General features: G+C 44.9%; 1 protein-coding gene and 1 pseudogene across 3 annotated transcripts in view; one reads left to right on the top strand and one right to left on the bottom strand.

The window, feature by feature from the left end:
- Positions 1–22,998, top strand: part of MTF1 (metal regulatory transcription factor 1) — a 46,303-nt gene that overhangs the window by 9,447 nt on the left and 13,858 nt on the right. For all 3 annotated transcript variants that reach the window (XM_028511177.2, XM_028511176.2, XM_036025799.1), the window contains exons 3-7: positions 9,188–9,426; positions 10,657–10,788; positions 12,757–12,830; positions 13,272–13,408; positions 20,113–20,190. In XM_028511177.2, coding sequence (XP_028366978.1) covers positions 9,188–9,426; positions 10,657–10,788; positions 12,757–12,830; positions 13,272–13,408; positions 20,113–20,190 — 660 coding nt within the window. The remainder of the gene's footprint in view (positions 1–9,187; positions 9,427–10,656; positions 10,789–12,756; positions 12,831–13,271; positions 13,409–20,112; positions 20,191–22,998) is intronic.
- LOC114498302 lies at positions 22,230–22,311 on the bottom strand (annotated as a pseudogene).

Genomic DNA, 22,998 nt, shown 5'->3' with positions numbered 1-22,998 from the left:
AGAATATTTGTCTTCATTGTTTTGCAACCTGTTTGCAAAGGGCCCTTTACTTTGGGAGACCTATTTCTGATCTCATTCCTTATTACCTGTCCCTCAGGCCGTGGGGTTATCTACTCAAACAAACTCTTAGGGTACTGACTTTCCTGAGGGGAACCGCCCACTTCCAGTCTTTGCATATTAGCATTATGTTTCTTTACAGGTTCCTTCTGAACTCCCACGGAATTGTCATTCAGAACTAGGACAGGCAGAGACTGTGCTTGAAATTTTAATGTTAAGGATTCATTCACTCTTTCCGCAAGCTTTTATTTACTGAGCACCTACTTTTGTCAAATACCAGGAAAGAAATAGTTCCTGCCCTGAGGGCTTGGAGCCCAGTGTGGAGACAGCTAGAAGCTGCATGTGCCAGGTTCTGCAGCGTTTCAGCTCCCCTCCAGACGAGGCTGTTGTAGCCCCTCCCCGCAGCCCGCGTGTGTTACAGACCTCTCTGCGGACCTCAGCGATTCCCTCACTGAAGTTTGCTGGCCTCGAAAGGGGACACAGGTCATTCGTGTGCATACCAGTTTTCCCAAATGGTACTGTAGGAATAACAGGTCTCAGATTTACATTTTATACAGGCTGTGCCTGTTCTGTATTGCTAAAATTTTGCTATTGTAGAACTTTGGAGAAAGAACTCATATTTTCATGGCCTTCTCTTATTCAAACCAAGCTTATTCTTAAAATTGTTCCTTCTGTGGTTTGCACAGGGATAATTTGGACATAGCTTCTATCTTTGTTTTGGTAGATACTATGTAGCCTTAGGCAAGTTGCTCTGTTGCCCCATTAGTTTCGTAGGGATAAAAGGTGGAGGAATAGGAACAGCTGTATGAGCTTAGCTCTGGCGATGGGCAGTGGAAGGCCTGTTGAAGAAATAAGGTCAGTTTGCAGTTCTGCTTCTCCTTTGAGCACTGTGGTTGCACATTATGAGAGTTAAATGAGATCAGTGCCAGCATAGGAATGGGTTTGTATTAGGGAGAGAGAAGAGGACGTCCCTAGTGATGGGGAGGAAAGGGCAGCTCCTACAGCCATCACATCTCGGCTGGTCATTTATTTGTAAGGATGCTCACATGCCAGGTGCTCAGAGTCAGAGACTCCCATTCCTGGTGTGGGGCTGGTGATGCGCGCAGGTCTAATTCTCTCTGACTCGTCTCTTTTTCCTCTAGCAGAAGCAGAAACCGTATCTTTTCTCTTTCCTGAATGTTTTAAAGTTTCTGTTTCCTTGCGTTCCAGGGTTTAATTTTCTCATTTTTGCTTATTTCCTTCACCTTTCCTTTTCTGCTTCTGTTAACTGAACAAGGCAATCAGCGCTGTTAAACATCTCTGTGTTCTGGAGCTGCTTAGAACACTCTGTGAAGCAGCGTCAGCCCCCGGAGAGCCCAGGCTTCCTGCCCGTCCGTCACTAGCGTCACTAGCGTTAGGCCCCATCTCAGGTCCTTGGCGTCTAACCTGCGCCCTCTCTGAGCTCCTTAACTGAGCAGTCGACAGCTGAGTTAAGGAAAATTAAAGTGATGCAGTTCGTAAGCTCTTTTGGAAAAACACATTTTATTATCCAGTGGAATCTGTAGGAACATTATGTCCACATTATATATACTCTAATTAATTTTGATAGGCATATTAATTATGAGTCACCTTTCCCTCAAGTTCTTTGAATTTAACTTGGGCATCACCTCCTTTGAGAATCTTTTCTTAGTCACCCCCAAGTCTAAGTTAAATGTTTTTTCTCTACATTTCTCTATATTCTGACATCCATTACCAGCACAACTTTTTGTACTATCTTGCTCTTGTCTGTTTATTTGTTTGATTCTCCTCTTCACTTTGAGCTCCTAGCACCTGAGACAGTATATACCCTGGAACATAATTTTTTGAATGTATGCATACATGATAAACCTTAATTGTATTTAAATGTACCACATGTTGCAATACCTCCTCTGTGTAGCCAGAAAAACTTACATTGGTTTTTTTTGTTTTTGTTTTTTTTTTGCAACTTCTTGTTCTGATCCAGTTTTAAGAGGTTTAGTTTTTACTTTTTGTAAAATCTGGTGCTGCTGGTCAGAATGGCCATCATAAACAAAGCAACAAACAAGAAGTGTTGGAGAGGTTGTGGAGAAAAGGGAACCCTAGTGCACTGTTGGTGGGATTGCAGACTGGTACAACCACTATGGAGAACAGTATGGAACTTCCTCAGAAAACTAAAAATGGATCTGCCTTTTGACCCAGCAATTCCACTGCTGGGACTGTATCCTAAGAACCCTAAAACACCAATCCAAAAGGACCTTTGCACCCCTATGTTCATAGCAGCACAATTTACAATAGCTAAGTGCTGGAAGCAACCTAGATGCCCATCAGTGAATGGATCAAAAAACTATGGTACATTTACACAATGGAATTCTATGCAGCAGAAAGAAAGAAGGAGCTCCTACCCTTTGCAACAAACAGCATGGTTGGAGCTGGAAAGCATTATGCTAAGCGAAATAAGCCAGGCAGTGAAAGACAAATACCATATGATCTCACCTTTAACAGGAACCTAAACAACAAAACAAATAAACAACCAAAATATAACCAAAGACACTGAAATAGAGGTCAGGCTGACAGTGACCGGAGGGGAGAGAAGAGGGAATTTCAGGGGAGAATGGGAAGGGTTTACAGGAACAAATTTAAAGGACACATGGACAAAAACTTGGGGGAGGGTGGTAATGGGAAGGAAGTGGGGAGGGATGGGTGGGTTGGCTGGGATGGGAGTAAAAGGGAGAAAACTACTTGAACAATGATTAAAATAATAAAAAAGAAAAAAGAGAAAAAAAGGAATCTGGTGCTGTTTAACATGATTCTGCAGGACAGAATAATGACTTCCACTTACTGGCTCCCTGCAGATGGGTGAGAGATTACTCGTTATTTAGCATATTATGAGGGAGCAGGCATTTGCTTTTGTCATCTCTCCCACCTCTATTTTATTTATTTACCTCTATTTTATTTATTTATGTATTTATTTTTTTAATCCTCACCTCAGGATATGTTCACTGAGAGAGAGAGAGAGAGAGAGAGAGAAAGGGAGAGCTAGGGGGAGAGAAAGAGAGAGAAATATCAGTGTGAGAGAGAAACGTGGATCGGCTGCCTCCCGTATGTGCCCTGACCAAGGATTTGAACCCACAACCTAGGGATGTGTCCTGACTAGGAATCAAACCTGCAACTTTTTGGTGTACAGGACGATGCTCCTAGCAACTGGGCTCCCACCTTTAAATACAAATATCTTCCTAGTTTATGTCTTCTCCTAACTCTCTCTCCTGTCTTTCCCTCTCTAAGTCAAGTTTTTGTTGTTGTTTTTTTTTAAGATTTCATTTGTGTATTTTTAGAGAGGGGGGAAGGGAGGAGAGAGGGAGAGAAACATCAATGTGTGGTTGCCACTAGCGCGCCACTAGCGTACTCCATACTGGGATATGATGGCCTGCATTGTAACCCAGGCATGTGCCCTGACTGGGCATTGAACCAGCAAACCTTTGGTTTATAGGCCCCACGCTCAATCCACTGAGCCAGCCTGGGCTTAGCCAAGTTTCTTGAAGGAATGGTTATATTCATTGTCTCCAGCTCCTTGCTTTTCCTTACTTCTCAGCCCATTACATTGTCCTTTCTGTTCCTCCAGTAAAGCTAGTCTTGCTGGGGCCATTATGACTGTGAGTCCGCAGAATCGGAGAATTGCTTTATCAGTCAGCTCTGCTACATTTGACCTAGTTAGTATCCTTCTGAAAGTCTCTTCCTTTGTCACTTGTAGCCCTTGTTATAATGCTTCAGCATTAAGTCCTGCTGGCTTTATTTTGTTCATTTGCTTTGTTGTTTATTCTGTCACTCAACAAGTAGGAATCGAGTGCCACTTCTCCACAGGGCTAGTCCCTGAGGCTGTGGCAGTGACCAAGACAGACACGACACACGTGGTCCCTGTTCTCAGGGAACCAATAGCTCAAATGGAGAGTAGGCGTTCATTCATTTAACTAAAGAAATATTTGTTTTGTGCTTCCTGTTTTTTAGCTACTGCTGTGCCTAGGAACTAAATAGATAATGGCGTAGATTGTTTATGAAGTTATTTAATCCTAATGGTATTGTAGGCCTTCAAAGACTAGAGGAAGCTCTGAGAACCTGTAAGAATACCGATTCTACTGTGCAGTGGGAGTCAGTCAGGAAAGAGTTCCTTGGGGAAGGAACATTCATTTGGAGCTGGAATTGGCCAAGTAAAAACCCTGGATGGGAGCAGGGGTTGGAAGGGCAGAGAGATAGGGAGGGATAGTTAATTATTGATTGCAGTTACCTATAAAGTGATCAACTGCTGTAGCATCTTAGGATGAAAGTCTGCCCCTGACATTCATCATTTTCATCAGTGCTGTGACTGGGACATGCGGACGCCGTCGCCGCAGCGCTCACAGTCCTGGTTCTCCTTCCCGCTCAGTGATTGCTTGGAAATCTCTATCTGGCAGCACCAGAGAGACTTTTAATCTTGGTGGGAAAGCAGGATACATGTGTGAAAGGATAATGAACAGTGTAAACAAGGTGTCCAGTGAATGGTACGGTTAAATACTGGAATTCAGAGAAGGGCACTGTCACTTGGCAGGGAGTGATTATGGAGGGCCCTGGAGGTAGGGCGGTGAAGCTCAAATTGAAGAAAAGAGATTCAGATAAGCAGAGAAGGAAGGAACGGAGGAACCAGGCACTCCCAGTGAAGAAAAAGGGAACGCAAAGGTGGGCAAGTGGAACTTCAGTGCTGCATTTAGGGAGGGCTGTGCTGTCACCTGCAGGCCTAGACAGAGCTTCCTGATGTTCCAGAGCAGCTAGTGCAAGGTGGAGGAGGGCTGGGGAGGACCTGGAACGTCAGGCTGAGGAGTTGGGACTTTATTGTTCAAGTGGAGCAGTGGCATGTATAGAACACTGTTTTTGGATAAATCTGGCAGTGAGTGGCTTCAAAACCAGACACTGAGACACGAGAATGCCAGGACTACTGCTCCAGTAATTCAGTTCAGCAGATGCTTATGGAACACCTCCTGTGTGGCAGAGGGAAGGGTCAGGAAGGCATATGTGAGAGAGCACTTGCCTGAGGAACCCAGAGACTTGTGCAAGCCCGCAATGAGGGCTGCACAGGTGAGAGAGGAGTGGGAGGAGAGAAGGGAGGAGGCCCCCCCCCCCTCCCCGCTCACGGGTTTTACAGGTTGGCAGACTATCACTCACAGGCTAGGTCTGTCCAGATGCCTGTTTTTGTAGAATGTTTTTTACATTTTTAAATGATATTTTTAACATAAAAATAAGAACAGTCCTTCATGATATATGAACATGATATGAAATTCAAGTTTCATTGTAAGTAGTTTTTTGGAGCACGGCCTTGCTTGACCACGTGTGTACTGCCCATGGCTCCTTTCACGTGCAGAGTGGAGCGGTTGTAACAGACTGCACGGCCCACAGAGCCAGAAACGGGAACCTTGTCCACGCTTGACCCACACCCACCTTACCTCATCCCTCTGTTCTCTGCATGCAGCTCAGCGTCTCTCTTCCTACCTGAAGCTTCCCCTCTGCCCGGCTGTTAACCCTTCTCTCCTCTGTGTCCCTCCTTAGACCCTCAGCTTCTCTTTCTCCCAGAACCTGTCCCCTCCCAAACATGCTCAAGACACACACTGTTCAAGAAACAAAAACAAAACACTTCATCGACCCGGAAGTCCGCTTCTGCTGCTGCTCTCCACCGCTAGCCTCTACCTCCACTTCACCTTGCATTTAGTTCCCTTCGCCCAGGCCTCTGCCGCCGGCAGTCCAGTCCCTTGAAGCTAATCTTGCTGAGTCGTTAGTGAATTTCCAGCCACTGGATCCAGTAGTTTCCCCAGTCCTTATCTTCCTTGTTTTTGCTGACATTTAACATTTAAAAATTTTTTTTTTACTTTACCCGAGGACATTTTCATTTGCTTTTTTAGAGAGAGAGAGGGAGAGAGGAAGGGAGAGAGAGAAACATTGATGCAAGAGAAGCGCTGATTGGTTGCCTTCATATGCACCCAGACCGGGGATTTTCGGAGTCTGGACGGGTGGTCGCACATGCCAGCACCTGGACCAGGGATGAGCCTGCAACATAGGCATGTGCCCCGACCAGGAATCAAACCTGCAACCCTTCGGTTATGGGATGCCGCTCCCACCACTCAGCCACACCAGCCAGGGCTTATTTATTTTTTACACATTTAACATTTTGATCATTCTCTTTCCCCAGAGACCCTTTTTCTATAGGCTCCTGTGACACCATTCTCCTTTGCTTCTCTTTCTGTTTCCCAACCCTTTTTCTGCTCACCCATCAATGGCTTCTTTTCTTTTACGAATATCTTTAACATTGGTGACTTTCATGGGTCTAGCCTTTGTCCTCTTATAAGAGCTATTATTTTATTGAGTACCTACTATATGGCAGTCACTATATTTAAATGCTTTACACAGACTCTCCCTAACTCTGACAACAACCCTAAAAAGATAGGTTTTTATTTCCTCCATGTTATAAATAAGGGAAGCTCAGTAAGCTTAAGTGATCTTCCCAAGGTTACACGGTTAGCAGCCCCTGGGGCTGGAATCTGAGCCTGCCGTGGTGTGCAGGTGAAGTCAGCTTCCTCTGTGTACCCAAGCCTCCGGCCACAGACTGTCTTCTTAGCTTCCAGCCTGTGTGTCTGACCGGCTACTGGACATTTCCATCCACCACTCCTAGCAGCACCTCCGACCCAACTCATCATGTCTCCCCCAGCCCCGCTCCATCCCAGGTTGTTAGTGTGACCTTCTCTTCAGCCATCCAGGCCATCATCCTGGGGGTTGATCTCAACTCTGTCTCTCCCCAGCCCCTTCTACTGCTCAGCACCCAGTCGTCGCTGCAGCCTGTCATCTCTCCCCCTTTAATTTCTCCGGAACTCATCTCTCTTATTGGCCACTATTAACTTCCTTAGCTCAGATTCTTTTCATCTGTCTCCTGCACTGTTGTCCCTCTTCTCGTAATCTGTCCCTTCTCCTACTCCAGTCCATCCTCCACGAGGACATCAGAATGATGTCTCTTAAACCCCAGGCCTGATTGTGTTGTCGTCTTGGTTTAAACCTGTGGATGGCTCCCCATTGTCCTGGTTCTCTGCTCCACAGGCTCACTAAGGAGGCCTTGCCTTCCTTTTCTAGATTCTTCCCCTGCCGGTCTCTTACATACTGCAGGCGTGTTTGTGGTTGACTGTACCAGCAAACCCATCCGTCTTTCCATGCACTGGAAAGGCATCGCCTCTTTCTGGAGTGTCCTCGGTTTGTCTGAGGAATATCTTTTCAGTTTGACCCTAAAAAATAGGCTGTAACAGATTAAGCAAAAAACCACCCTCAGTGCAGAGAGAGTACTCGGTCTCTGAGCCTTCACGGATTTCTAGCCTTTCTGAGAGGGGGAGGTTTCCTGTTTTACTCTGGCACGCAGCTCGGGCATGTGTCTGTTGTCAGGCGCAGCATGGTGTATGATCATTTGTGCACGGCTGCCTCCTTAAAATTGGCATTCCTTAGAAGCAGATTTTGGTATCATTACTTTTTTTAAATCTGTGGTATCTAGCTTGCCTTGGAGAAGGATTGGCATTAAAGGATAAAGGTGTTTGCTAGGCCCTGGCCAGGAAGCTTGGTTGGTTAGAGTGTTGTCCTGCTATGCCCCAAGGTTGCGGGTTTGATTCCCCCAGCAGGGCATGTACAAGAAGCAACTGATGAATGCATGAAAAGTGGAACAACAGATTGATGTTTCTCTCCCTCTCTCTGCTCTCTTCTCCCTTTCTTTCTCTCTTTCTCTTTCTCTAAAATCAATAAATTAAAAAAAAAAGTGTTTGCTAAAGCCGAGAATTTACAAAGTATTTTCACAAATGTTTTATCATCTTTTGTTCCACTCAGAAGAACTGTGAGACTACCAGGGCAGGTATCAATGTTCACATTTTGGAGATAAAGAGCCTGAAGCTCAGAGTGTCATGACTTGCTCAGAGTCGTGGACACAAGTACAGAATGTAGTCTTCTTCCACCAAGTCTAAGGCTGCTTCCTCCGCATCAGTGTGGAGATGGGGAAGGTTTGGGAGATGAGAGACAAGCTTTGGAATAAACCTACATGTAAGGTTAAAGGAAAGGAGTGGCTCAGAGAAGATAAAGAGAGCCCCGAGGAATTGCTGTGTGCTGAAGGACAGGTTTTCAGAAGGAGCGGGCATCGTCCATAAGATATTTTTGCAAATAATGAAGGAAAGTGGAGAGGGTGAAAGAGGTTGACCACCAGGAAGCTCAGAAGGATAATTTTGTGCAGTGAAGCCAGCTCGCCAAGGGGCAGGGGTTAATGGGCATTGCGGGAAACGGAGGCACGAGTGATACTACCCTTTCATTAAGTTGGATGGTGAAAGGAAACCCAGAGGCTGGTGGTTGGAGAAATGTCATACTCCAAGAAATGCATGATACATTATTTTCCTTGTGTAGACTAGAAGAATATTCAGTGGGAGCTGTGCTAGTGTATACCTGCTAATACGTATGCCTGAGTATATAAATTTTAGGATGTGTTGCACTCAGTTTAACATTGGTCAGTTCCAGTCAAGGTATAGTGCCAGAGGGCAGGACGTTGGACTTAAAGTGAAGTCAAAATTTTATTTGAGCCCTGGCTGGTGTAGCTCAGTGGATTGAGTGTTGGCCTGCAAACCAAAGGGCCACCAGTTTGATTCCCTAGTTCGATTCCCAGTCAGGGCACATGCCTGGGTTGCAGGCCAGGTCCCCAGTGGGAGTGTGCAGGATAACCACACATTCATGTTTCTCTCTCTTCCTTTCTCCCTCCTTTCTCTTTTGTCTAAAAATAAATAAAATATTTTTAAAATTGTATTTGAATATAGGTAAGATTATGTATCCTCCTTTAGAGGATAGATGTGTACTGAAGTCTGAAAACACCCTTCTTACATTCACTTAGAATACTCACCTTCCTGCAAGCTTCCTTGTTCCCCCATTACTCAGTCTCTGTTGCCCAGGTGTGATTCGACCAATGGGAAGATAGCCCCGCCTTGTTAGAGGTAGTTTTCCGTGTTTTGTGTCATCCACATCACCTGGGAACCAAGCTCGGGAGGGGGCGGGTAGTTAGACCCTGGGCAGCTGTTTGTCATGTCACTGAGGTGTCTTCTGTCTCCAGGTAAAGCGGTACCAGTGCACCTTTGAGGGCTGTCCCCGCACCTACAGCACAGCAGGCAACCTGCGCACTCACCAGAAGACTCACCGAGGAGAATACACCTTTGTCTGTAATCAGGAGGGCTGTGGCAAGGCCTTTCTCACCTCCTACAGCCTCAGGATCCACGTGCGAGTGCACACGAAGGAGAAGCCATTTGAATGTGACGTGCAGGGCTGTGAGAAGGCGTTCAACACGCTCTACAGGTCAGCCTTCCTCCCACTGCTCCGCCAGCCTCTGGCCCCAGCTGCGTCACGGTGGCAGAGCACTCCCTCCTGCAGCAGTGCAGGGGCACTCAGGGCTTTAAGGAGCACAGTTGTGCTCAACTGCTTAAAATCCATTAGAGGAACTTGTCACTTAAAGATTTGCACGTACTGGGTTGGCTGAAAACGGTAGTACATTTGTGTTTGGATTTTGTATCTTCTGTAGTGGCATTCTGGCCTGGGGATTTGGGTATTCGGCATAGAGTACGATCTCCCTGGTGCAGAGCCTTGGTCCCGAGGTTTCCGTCATGTTCTTTCCTCTCTCACTTTGAAGATTAATTTTTTTCTACTCTGAGAAAGGGGGAGTGGTCCTCTCATTAACCATTTTTCTTTTCTACCATTGGTTTCGGGAGACTTACCAGTCTTCACCATTGGGTAGACAAGAACAACATAACAATAGCTAACACTTTAAGGCCCTCCCTGTGTGCCGGGCACTGCTCTGAGTGCTAACCGTCACAGCATCAGCAGGGAAGTGGAAGCCCGGAGAGGCTTTGTAACTGGCTCAGGATCTCCCATCGGCAGGAGGTGGGACCAGGGTTTGGGTCCCGGGCCGTCTGGCTCTAGAACCATGCTTACATGTCCTTCTGTTTGAGGAAAAAAATTGGAACAAATATATATATAAATATAGAATTCTTATGCACTTAATCTTTTAAAAAATCTTTTAAAATCACTTATAATTTTAACAAGGTTATAGATTCTCAGTATTTACAGAATAGGTCTATGAGGTTTGATACAAAAGATGCATCTCCCCATTTCTCCCCCTTCATATGCAACCACTTTCTCTGCTCTTAGCTTAATATTAATGTTTTTATACTTCCATGCTTTTAAGTATTAGGCTTATATTGCTCCTTCTAGATTTTTCCATGTTAGGATATTGACTCCCCACTGTGGAAGTTAAGGGAGCTCTGTTTCCTCCTCTCCTGTCTCCCCCACACTTGGCACCCTTCCCAAAGCCTGTTCTGCCAATGTAATTATTTTATTTCCAGTATATATGTATTTTTTTTGTTAAATTGGTATTTAGTATTTATTTGGCCATACATAAAATTACTTGGTTCTCTCATAAAAGATTTTACTGGCCGTGGGCTTATGCCCTTGTCCTGAAGCCTATTAAGCTGACGTGGGGAGGCTCTGCAATACGCTGTGACAGAGGGACTTTCTCTGGGGATCTTGCAGGCTGAAAGCGCATCAGAGGCTTCACACAGGGAAAACGTTTAACTGTGAATCTGAAGGCTGCAGCAAGTACTTCACCACACTCAGTGATCTGAGGAAGCACATCCGAACCCATACAGGAGAAAAGCCATTTCGGTAGGTCTTACTGTTTTCTGTTTGTTACTGACCAGATTTCAGCTGGGGGTCTTGATGCACTCTAAACTTTTTCAAAATGGAAAGGAAATTCCCTTCACTGGTTCTCGGGTGGTGTTAGCTCTCCACAGGACAGCTATGACCTGCAGGCTGCAGAACGGGCAGTGGGTTCCAAGAGCACCCTCAGTTTGGGTGATGGTTTTCCGCTTCATTTTTCCTTTTATTTTAAAGAAGCATTTGTTGAAACTCACTTGAGGGTAGGTATTTTTATTGGTGATAGGGAAATACTAAGACACAAGTTTTCCGCTTGTGAAATTTTGTCTGGCGGAAAAGAACCACAAGTAACCAGACCGTATCTGAGACTGAGACGCTCAGAGGACTTTGAGCACAGGGGAAGGGCTGCCTGCCTGCGACTCGGTGGGCAGAGTGGGAGGGGATGTAAGGGGCAGCAATCCTTAGGCTAGTGGTGCAAGTATTTTGTTGCTTGTTCAGTTGTTTCTTTGTAATATCTCATGCATATACACAAACAGATAGGCATATCCATTTCTTATATACATATTTTTCAATTTATGCATCTAGGTACATGTATATTTAATAGATATAAGTATAAATGTTTAAGCTTAAAGGAAAAACGTGTGTCATCTACTTTCTTCTGTGTTCGTGGCATGTAATATGGTTCTGGGCATTCAGTAGGGACTCAGAAACAATTTAGGGATGATAATGTGACTTTTTAGTGACGTAATCAGTTTGTAAGGATTCCCCCTAAATATAATACAGACGTATTACTGAAAACCGCACTGGCAGAATCTTTGAACTCTGTCAGGAAAGGTGGCTGCTACACTCGCGGCATTGAAGGTGCTGCTTCCCCTGCTCGCACCACCCATCTCCGCATCAGGGCACCAGGAAGTGGAAGAGTCTTCAGGGACAGTCAGCTCTTAAACACCAGTTAAAAGTAACTGTGTTTGAACATTGCAGGTGCACTTCTGAGTCATGGCCTCTCTAAAAGCAGAAACAGTTCGAGGCCAGTTGGTTAGTCTCCAGAGGCTGGGACACTTACCTTGCTTTTTTCCCGTAGGGCTGTTGAAGAGACTCTGATTTCAGTTCAGTCGCATGCATTTTTGTGATAATACTGCTGATTTTTCTTGAATATCCGATGGGATTTGAAACACAATGATTACGTGTAATCAGAAAGTAAAATGCTTTAGAGAAGCTTGCTATTAAAAGAAATAAGATATTTTGGCTTACAAGAAAAAACATTCATTCATATAAATAGTCACGGAACGCCTGCTGTGTGCAAGAACTGCAGCGGATGTGGAGAACTGCGTGGACCCTGCCTCAAAGAATGTACAGTCTTGGAGAACAGATAACAACTGTATAGACCGGAGATAAAGCAAGATTAGAAATGACAGGTGCCACAAAAAAAGCTAAATACTTTAGGAGTTCAGAGGAGGGACAGATTACTTCTAGCTTTGATTATCAAGAAATAGCGGAAGAAGTGGCTCTGATGTAAACACTGAAGATGGTGAGTAAGTCAGGACAGCCAGCGGTTCCAGCCGTGTTCCCGTGTTCCAGTTCAGGCTCCACGCGTCTGTGAGAGCCTCCGGACCCACTGTCGGCATTTCGGATAGTGCACCGGCAGGAGCTGTTCCAGGGGGCTCTCGTTGCCAATAGAATTCTGTTAAGTGAGTCATCCAAAGGCTATTATTGTCAGTGCTCTCCACATGTGCCTTACCTGGGGGACAAGAAATACTTATCCTGGGCCATCGGCCCCCTCTGATCTCAGCTTTGTCACCTTACTTTTCCAGGGACCTGTCATCATTCTCATGCCTGAAACCAGCTTCATTGACGTGGTCCTGCTGTTCCCGACATTTGTTTTAGTTTTAGTTTGTGTTTGTGTTCACAGGAGATGTTGAAGGTAAAGGTCTATTGCTGATGACTGCTGTTTTCTTTTTGCTTCAATCGCTTCCTTAGGTGTGATCATGACGGCTGTGGAAAGGCATTTGCAGCGAGCCACCACCTTAAAACTCACGTCCGTACACATACTGGTGAGTGTGGTTTGTTTTTATTTTCTGTTTTCACCTTCATGGAGGCAGCAAACATCCATGTTGCTATGGAGGCCGGCAGAGCTCTGTGGAGGGAGAGCGCCTGACCAGCTCAGCCTTCACCTGCAATGCCTGACTTCCTTTCAGAGGTAAAGGATCTAAAGGTTGGACTTAGGAATCCAACCTTAAGCAATGAAAGCAATACAAAGATACTAAAAAAAAAAAGAAGAACCTGGGAAAAAACCAATCTTCTCTTTAAACATCTCACGAGCTGTGCTCTACCTTAAGTTTTAGGACTGAGATAGGTAACATACAATTTATCCAACTTAAAACAACTGTTACCTGAACCCTCATAAGAATACTTCCCTCTCTTAGGGAATAGTATGTCTTAATTTAGTGAAATGACTGCATGGTAAAATTAACACTACTTTGTCATTCTTGCAGGTGAGCGGCCCTTTTTCTGCCCCAGTAACGGCTGTGAGAAAACATTCAGCACTCAGTACAGCCTCAAAAGTCACATGAAAGGTCATGATAACAAAGGACACTTATACAATGCACTTCCAGCTCACAATGGATCAGAGGTGTGCAGCGTTTTGTCTCTGGGTTTGATCTGGGCACCACAGAACAGCAGCCATTGTCTGTATATTAAAATAAAAGGTCGAAATATCTCTATGTATCTGTTAGTGAGAGGGAGGAAGTTGGCCAAGATCTGTGACTTGGGGATGGGGTGGTAGAAGCCAGAAATTTCACCAGGCTCCCTGTGCCTCAGCCTGTGGGTCAGCTCCACCTCCTTTTCATCAGGTACTGGAAGAGGTCTTGTAACCAGAGGCCTCAGAATGGCTTCCAAAGGGCCAGCTAGATGCTCTAAAAGGGTGTTATTTTCCCATTCATATCTATAAAATGGTATATCTGTCAGTGCTTTACTTCACACATCTATTAATCTATCATTGAAGACCTAGGAAGAGTCTGGGTTGTCCCTTGCCATTTTGAACTGTCTGCAGGCTGAAAGGTTCGAGAGCCCCAAGTTTAAGGCACTGAACCACAGAACAAGCCTCTGCAAAGTTTTGGGCAATTTGTCCTTCCCTTGACAAGCTCCTCCACCATATTTCCTTCCACAGATCATTCCTATGAGATCCTGGGATAAGTTTACTGTTTTCACTTCTAATGTGGAATTGGGCACTTACCATAGGTCTGTTAAACCTAGGAAGTGAGTCCTACTAGTATCTTACTGCTTCATAGGTAAAGAAACTGAAACACACTGACCCCCCTTTTGGGTAATGAGGTTCTTAAAGTACGTAATATGATTTTGATTTGGGGAGAGATGGCATACTTTAATTCTGTGGTTTGCTATTTTTGAACAGCAAAAGACCCCTTTAAAAGGACTCTCTCCCTGTGTTTTGTATTAGTAATAATAACTAGCATTTACTGAATGTTTACTGTGTGCCGAGCACTGTGCTAAGTGCTTTTATATGTGTTATCTCACAAGAGCTCTGTGAGGTCAGTGCTGTTATTATCCCCATATCACTGATAACTGCAGGCAAGGAGAAATTACTTGCCTAAGTGTCCAAAGTTTGTAATTAGTCTTATTTAGGCAGGTAGGCAGATTCCAGAGTCTGGGGCTTGATCCCTGGGTTATAAGAGGCAAGACAGCATTAGTTATGAAGATTACAGCCTCTGAAGCTCCCCTGCCTGAACTCAGATCTAAGCTTAGCCACTAAGCGGATGACCTACCTTAGGCAAATGGCTTCTTTATGCCTCAGTTTCTTTGTCTGTAAAACCAGATATAAATGTTAAGGTTTGAGAGTCTTTGCCTGCTAAGCTGCATTTATTTATTTTTTTAAAGATTTTATTTATTTATTTTTAGAGAGAGGGGAAGGGAGGGAGGAAGAGAGGGATAGAAACATCAATGTGTGGTTGCCTCTCGAGTACCCCCACTGGGGATTTGGCCTGCAACCCAGGCATGTGCCCTGACTGGGAATCAGTCTGGTGACCTTTTAGTTCTCAGGCCAGCACTCAATCCAGTGAGCCACACCAGCCAGGGCATAAGCTGCATTTATTAAGTCATGATCATTTTTCTCGCTTTTGTAACAATCCAGGGACAGTTCAACTGTTGACCACCCCTGAGCATTGGAGGCCCCAGCACACAGTGCTCAGACCTCAGCTTCTCTGGTCACCAGTCACTCTCCAGTGGCGGGAGTCGCCTCTGGCCCCAGGCCTTATTTATTTGTTTGTCTATTTAATTATTTATTTACTGTTCAGTTACAGTTGTCCCCATTTTCCCTCCATTACTCTCCCCTACCCTACCCACCCCCACCTCCCACATTCAGTCCTCCCCCTGCATTGTCTTTGTCCATGGGTCCTTTATACATGTTCCTTGATGACCCTTCCCCTTCTTCCCCCTGTTATTCACCCCCTCCCCGGTTACTGTCAGTTTGTTCTTTATTTCAGTGTCTCTGGTTCTGTTTTGCTCACTTGTTTGTTTTGTTGATTAGGTCCCACTTACAGGGTGAGATCATATGGTACTTGTCTTTTACTGCCTGGCTTATTTCACTTAGCATAATGCTCTCCAGTTCCATCCATGCTGTTGTGAAGGGTAGGAGCTCCTTCTTTCTTTCTGCTGCGAAGTATTTCATTGTGTAAATGGACCACAGTTTTTTGATCCACTCATTTACTGATGGGTACTTAGGTTGCTTCCAGCACTTGGCTATTGTAAATTGTGCTGCTGTGAACATGGGGGTGCATAGGTTCTTTTGAATTGATGTTTCAGGATTCTTAGGGTATACTCCCAGCAGTGGAACCACTAGGTCAAAAGGCAGTTCTATTTTTAGTTTTTTTAAGAAATTCCATACTGTTTTCCATAGTGATTGCACTAGGCTGCATTCCAATAGTGCAGTAGGGTTCCCTTTTCTCCACAACCACACCAGCACTTGTTTTTGTTGTTTTGTTTATGATGGCCATTCTGACCAGTGTGAAGTGGTATCTCATTGTGGTTTTAATGTGCATCTCTGATGGCTGGTGATACTGAGCATCCCTTCATATGTCTCTGGGCCCTCTGTATGTCCTCCTTGGAGAAGAGTCTGTTCAGGTCCTTTGTCCATTTTTTATTTGGATTATTTGTCCTCCTGGTGGGGAGTCATGTGAGCTCTTTATATATTTTGGAGATCAAACCTTTGTCCCAACCTTTAGATGCCATCTGGATTACTTTGAGTCCTAAATTCTTATTCAGCCTGGATCTCTTCCTCCACTTTACAGTTGGTCTTAGACAAAAGGCTGAGAAGTGATTCTTTCTCAACTTTAGACTTGTATATTCAACCTCCCATTTGACATCTCCACTCAGATATCATCTACTCTTCTTTTAAAAAATATTTTTTAAAATTTATTTTTAGAGAGAGGGGAAGGGAGAGAGAAAAGGAAACATCAATGTGTGAGAGAAGCATCAGTCAGTCGCCTCTCGCACACTACCAGCTGGGGGTGGTGACCTGGCCCACAACCCAGGCATGTGCCCTGGCTGGGAATCAATTCGGCAACCTTTAGGCCCATAGGCTGGCGTTCAGTCCATGGTGCCACACCAGCCAGGTCTCACCTGGTCTTCTTAAACTTGACGTGTCTGAACCCATTCCTCCTGCAGTTTTCCCCATCTCAGCAAATGGCACCTCTGTTTTTCTAGTGGCACAGGCCAAAAATTGTGGAGTTGCTTCAACTCCTCTTTTTCCCTTCATATCGCACATTCACTAGCAAAGCCCATTAACATTACCTTGAGGACATATCTAGGATCTCATCGTGTCTTCAGGTTACATCATTCAAACCACTCTCATCTTCTTCCTGGGTTATTGCAGACACCTGCTAAGTGGTCGTCTTAGCACCCTTCCCCCTCTCCCCACTCTCGCTGCCCTGACACATTTTTCTACATATATTACCCAGGGTGATCTTTCTAAACCATAAGGCAGATAATGTCCGTCCTCTGCTCATCACCCTCTGGTAGCTCCTTGCACCACTTAAAGTGGAAGTTCAGGTCTCTGCAGTGGTCTGCAAGGTCCTGCACTCTGGCTCAGGCACGTCTCTTCCTCTCACTTCAGCCATGCTGTGCTTGTGGTTCCTTGGACAGAGGGAGCTCACTGCTGCCCCAGGCCTTTGTACTTGCCAAACTCTCCGCTGGGAGCACTTTCCCCAGATACGTGCCTGGTCGATGTCCACTTTCCTTCAGTCTCTGCTCAGATGCCACCCTGTCTAAGAGGCCTTCCCTAGTACAACAAAAGGGCGGCTCCTGCCCCAGCAGTCCTTGTTCCCCTTAGCCTCCACAGTGCTTATTATTATCTTATATACAAATACATGTTTGTTCGTCCCTCCCCCTACCCCCAACTCCTCGCTAGAATGTAGGCTGTATAGTGGCAGGAACTTTGTTTTGTTCATTATTGTGTCCCTGGGCCTGGTGCCTAAGACATTGTAGATGCTCAGTGAATATTTGTTGAATGCATGGGCACATCTAATCCATGAGGTAAGCAGGGTTGCCACATAAAGTGTGTGAATTGCAACTGGCATTCTAGGAATCCAGAGCCCAGAGTTAGCCTAGGCAGCTGTATTTGAACAGTAAATCCTCAGACACACTCTGAGGAAGAATCCGTGAGAGGCCCATACTGGGGACACGGTGACATAATAGGAGGAAGATGGACTCTCAGAAGCGCTGGGTTTGTGTTCTGTTAATTAGCTGTATAATTTTGGACAGTTCACTGCCATTTTTCGCATTAATGAGAACGTAAAATAATACTTCAGAGTTTCATATGAATATCAAATGAGGTGGTGTGAAGTCACTTTGTAAATGGTAAGACCAGTTATACAAATATTATTAATTTCACATTATCACAGCTTTCATTACACTAGAGCTTGAATTGTGAGATAATTCTTAGAACTCTTGCCCTGGCTGGTGTGGCTCAGTAGATTGAGTGCCGGCCTGTGAACCGAAAAATTGCCAGTTCGATTCCCAGTCAGGGTACATGCCTAGGTTGCAGGCTAGGTCCCCAGTTGGGGGCATGTGAGATGCAACCAATTGATGTATTTCTTGCACATTGATTTTTATCCCTCTCTCTAAAAATAAGTAAATAAAATCTTTAAAAAAAAGTTCTTTAGTAACCATCTTTAAGAAATGTAAGGACTGCTGGCCAAAATGGAGGCATAGGTAGACACCCTGCCTCCTCACACAACCAAAGGATGGACAACACTTTAAAAGCAAGAAACAACCAGAACTGATAGAAAATAGAACTGTATGGAAGTCCGACAACAAAGAAATTAAAGAAGAAACATTCATCCAGACTGGTTGGAGGGGCGGAGGTAGGCAGCTGGGTGGAAAGGACTCGTGGCAAGGTGGCAGCTAGAGGACCGGGACAGGCAAGGCAGCGGCTGGCAGACCCAGCGAGGTGGCTGCTGGTGGAGCGGGTGGTCCCACATTCACATGCAGATAAACTGGGAGGAACAACTGGGGAGCGAGACAGACTGCACAACCCAGGGTCCCAGCACAGCGCAGGGAAATAAAGCCTCAAACCTCTGATTAAAAACACCTGTGGGGGTGGAGGCAGCAGCAGGAGAAACTCCCAGCCTCACAAGAGAGTTTGTTGGAGAGACCCACAGGGTCCTAGAACATACACAAACCCACCCCCACAGGAATCAGCATCAGAAGGGCCCAATTTGCTTGTGGGTAGCAGGGGAAGGGACTGAAAACTGGCAGAGAGCGAGGCAAGTGGCATTGTTCCCTCTTGGACCCCTCCTGCACATATAGTGTCACATTGCAGAGATGAAGGTTGCCCCACCCTGGTGAACACCTAAGGCTCCTCCCCTTACTATGTAACAGGTGCACCAAGACCAAAAAAAAAAAAAAGGCCCAAATGAAAGAACAGATCAAAGCTCCAGAAAAAATACAACTAGGCAATGAAGAAATAGCCAACCTATCAGATGCATAGTTCAAAACATTGGTAATCAGGATGCTCACAGAATTGGTTGAATATGGTCATAAATTAGATGAAAAAATGAAGGCTACGCTAAGTGAAATAAAGGAAAGTTTACAGTGAACCAACAGTGATGGGAAGGAAACCAGGACTCAAATCAATGGTGTGGACCAGAAGGAAGAAAGAAACGTTTAATCAGAAAAGAATGAAGAAACAAGAATTTGAAAAAAATGAGGAGAGCCTTAGGAACCTCCAGGACATCTTTAAATGTTCCAACATCCAAATCATAGGGATGCTAGAAGGAGAAGAAGAGCAAGAAATTGAAAACTTATTTGAACAAATAATGAAGGAGAACTTCCCCAATCTGGTGAAGGAAACAGACTTCCAGGAAGTCCAGGGTAGCTCAGAGAGTCCCAAAGAAGTTGGACCCAAGGAGGAACACACTAAGGCACATCATAATTACATTAGCCATGATGAAAAATAAGGAGAGAATCTCAAAAGCAGTGAGAGAAAAGGAGACAGTAACCTACAAAGGCGTTTTCATTAGACTATCAACTGATTTCTCAAAAGAGACCTTGCAGGCAAGAAGGGGCTGGAAAGAAATATTCCAAGTCATGAAAGGCAAAGACCTACATACAACATTACTCTATCCAGCAAAGCTTTCATTTAGAATGGAAAGGCAGATAAAGTGCTACCCAGATAAGGTCAAGTTAAAGGAGTTCATCATCACCAAGCTTCATCATCACCTTATTGTATTAAATGTTAAAGGGACTTATCTAAGAAAAAGAAAATAAAAAATATGAACAGTAAAATGACAACAAACTCACAGCTATTAACAACTGAAGGGGGGAGCAAACTAAGCAAACCACTAGAACAGGAACAGAACCACAGAAATGGAGATCACATGGAGGGTTAGCAACAGGGGAGTGGGAGGGGGAAAGGGGGGAAAGGTACAGAGAATAAGTAGCTTAAATGCTAGGTAGAAAATAGACAGGGAGAGGTTAATAATAGTAGAGGAAATGTAGAAGCCAAAGAACTTATAAGTATGACCCATGGACATGAACTAAAACGGGGAATGTGGGTGGGAGGGGGTGTGCAGGGCAAAGGGGAATAAAGGTAGGAAATGGGACAACTGTAATAGCATAATCAATAAAATATATTAAAATAAAAAAATGTAAGAGAGTCTTCTAATATCAGGATTTTAAAAATTGAAATAATTTACATAGTCCTTGCTTTGGATGGTTTACATTTAGATATTTGGGACATTGTAATCAACTATTTTATCACATGATATGCTACTATAAATCCTAATTTTTTGTTACTCAATAAGTGTTATTTCTCTTTCACAGGATGCAAATCACTCTCTTTGTCTGAGTGACTTGAGCCTTCTGTCCACGGATTCTGAGTTACGAGAAAACTCTAGTGCAGTAAGTATACCTGTGATGTGGGTGCTAGGAGAGTGAGTGCGAGAACGGAGCACTTGCTTTAGTGGGGGAATTGAGGGAGGCACATTTTTGAAATGTTCCAGATTTGGTCGTGTCCAATTACTGTTTACGGTTTTTTGCTTTCCTCCCTCCCTCCCTCCCTCCCTTCTTTTCTTCCTTTCCTTTCCCTTTCTTCCCTTCCCTTCCTTTTCTTCTTCTTTTTTTTATAAGTGCTCTCATAGGAGAGGTTGTCCTCTCTGGTGCCCAGTGCCTTTTGACCGAGTCGCTCACTTAACAACCTCTCGGCCCCAGAAAATTTCTTTCTTTATTCATTTAACAAGTATTTATCAAGTGCCTGCTGGTGCTGAACTTGTATGGTAAAAATGTAGGTGTGGTCTGTCTTTGAGAAGCTTCAAATGAGTTCTGCCCTGACTAGTGCAGCTCAGTGGGTTGGACCTTGTTCTGCGAATGGAAAAGTCACCAGTTCGATTCCCCGTTCGGGCACATGCCTGGGTTGTGAGCCAGATCCCCAGTTGGGGGCGTGTGAGAGGCAACAGATAGATGTTTCTCTCCCTTTCTTTCTCCCTCACTTCCCCCTCACTCTAAAAATGAATAAATAAAATCTCTTTTTTTTAATTGGCACCCTATATGGGAGAGCCAGAATTCCAGTTTCTAGACTTGTCAAGCCCTGCCAGTCTTTCCCTGAGTCAGTCTTCCCCTTCCTTTGAGCTCCCCGCTCTGGGGTTGTGAAGGAAACCCCCACTTTGTGCCCGCCGCCGAAGCACAACCCCAGTGTCCTAGACCTGATTGCCTCAGGGCACTGTGTTGGGAATCTCCCCACCTTTGCCGTGGCTCCATGCGGCGCCTCGCAGACCACTGCAGTAAGCCCGAGCTTATGCTTTCTGAGCACCTGTGTGCTTTAGTGTGTCACCAGCGCTGATGGTTAAGCGTGCAAATGTTGTTTTTCTCTGCTAAAAGAATGTAGCTTAGGTTAGATTTCCTGAGTATGTGCGTGATAAATAAGAACGGGTCAGTGTGATAGGAACAGAGACTAAATGACTCAGGATGCTATGGAAAAGTGTTTCTCAAAGCGGAGTCATCTGCAGCACTAAGGACAATGTAGGTTCTTGGATCTCATCCCCAGCCTGATGAGTCAGCATCCCCAGGAGTAGCATCTGACACTGCACTTTCATATGAGCACCCCAGGGCCTTACTCCTATCAGACCAACTCTTGCATAGAAAATATATGTCGGGTAAAATACAAAAAGCAACTCCTTGAAGGCACCAGAGAGCAATGCAGAGAGGCAGAAGTAACACTTGGAAGAAGAGGCCACTTGAAAGACAGCGAAGGCACTGGGATGGGCTTTCAGGCTTTACGGCTTAGCCACTCAGAGCAAGCCCCAGCTGACACCGCACAGGGTGGTCAGAAGTCAGCCTCACTGGCATGATAAGCCAGGGGACAGAGGTCAGGGCTACCAAAGCACCTGGAAGATGAGGGGGCGTAGCCCAGAAAGGAGAGAACCTCAGATGGGGAGCCCCATGTTCTTGTTTAAACTGCCCAAATCTCTAGCTGACCCTTGAACTGTAGATGTGTAGGGCAGACCCTGAGGAGCCCAACTGAGGCTGGAAGTGGATGAAGATTGCAGTGCTGTCTGCCGCAGGGGAGGCGGAGTGTGGAGCTGGAGGATGGCCCGTCAGTGGATGTGGGAGCAAACACTCCTCCCAGAAGGGTAGCAGCGCCCCACATTTCTATCATGTGTGACTGGCGATGTGTAGGGTCATCCAAAATTAGTAAACCTGAAAAGAAACAGCACACCATTACCCCTACGCAAGAGAAAAGGTAATCTGTAGAGACAGGCCTCGAGGTGAGCCGGATGTTAGACTGAGCGGCTCAGTGGACCAGGCTTTTTTTTTTTAGGTGAGGAAATGGTGAGTCAGTGCTGTGAGTGGTTTATTGATTTTCAGAGTTTTGAGATCCTTGATTTTGTGCTTGATATTTTTGCATGTTTAACCTCAACATGTGAGATTGAGCTGATTTTTTTTTTTTTTGGCTGGGAGATAAATGAATAGAGTCATATTTTCTATCCATTTTTCCTAGCCTGTTTCAGTGTTCCAAAGTTGGACAACAGTTTTTAAGTAGCTTGAGGACATAAAGGAGTAGGCTGGTAATGATTGGATATATGAGAAATCTCAGCAGAGAAATAGAAACTGTGCAAACTGTACCAACTGAAAATTCCAGAACTGAAAATTTATCTGAAATAAGAAATTAATTGGATGAGCATAACAACAGATTGGAAATGATGGAAGAAAGGATCAGTTACACCGAAGATAAATCAGTAGAAATTAACCAATCTGAAAAACAAAAATATTCAACAAGCACTTCGTATGATTTTTATGCACATGCACATTTCAGAGCTAATGCTCTAAAAGAAATTTCTGTATTGGGTGGCCTAGATAACCTTTGAGCTACGCAGCCTAAGATTTCTGGTTACACTCTCTCTCTAATCTCAGAGATTAGATGTTAGATAATCGTGTTAGATGGTGGGGTTACTCCCTGGCTAGGGCTGTGACATAAGTTTGACGTGGTGTCTGGAGCTGTGGGGCCAGCAGGGGAGGCACCCTGTGTGAGAGAACTTGGAGCACTTGTAAAGAGGGGCTCCTTTTCTACTGCAAGTTCTGCCAGCCAGACAGAGCCTAGACTGCTTACCCTGGGGGTCAATTGCGTACTGTGCCCTCACGGTCCAGCGTTACCCCAGACTTGGAAATAGCCTCATTTTTAGCCTTTCAAGCTAAGGCCATACTTCCTTGAAG

This window comes from Phyllostomus discolor, chromosome 5, assembly GCF_004126475.2.
Source record: "Phyllostomus discolor isolate MPI-MPIP mPhyDis1 chromosome 5, mPhyDis1.pri.v3, whole genome shotgun sequence".
NCBI lineage: Eukaryota > Metazoa > Chordata > Mammalia > Chiroptera > Phyllostomidae > Phyllostomus > Phyllostomus discolor.
Note: the sequence above shows the minus strand (reverse complement) of the source record. Positions and strands in the feature narration are given on the sequence as shown.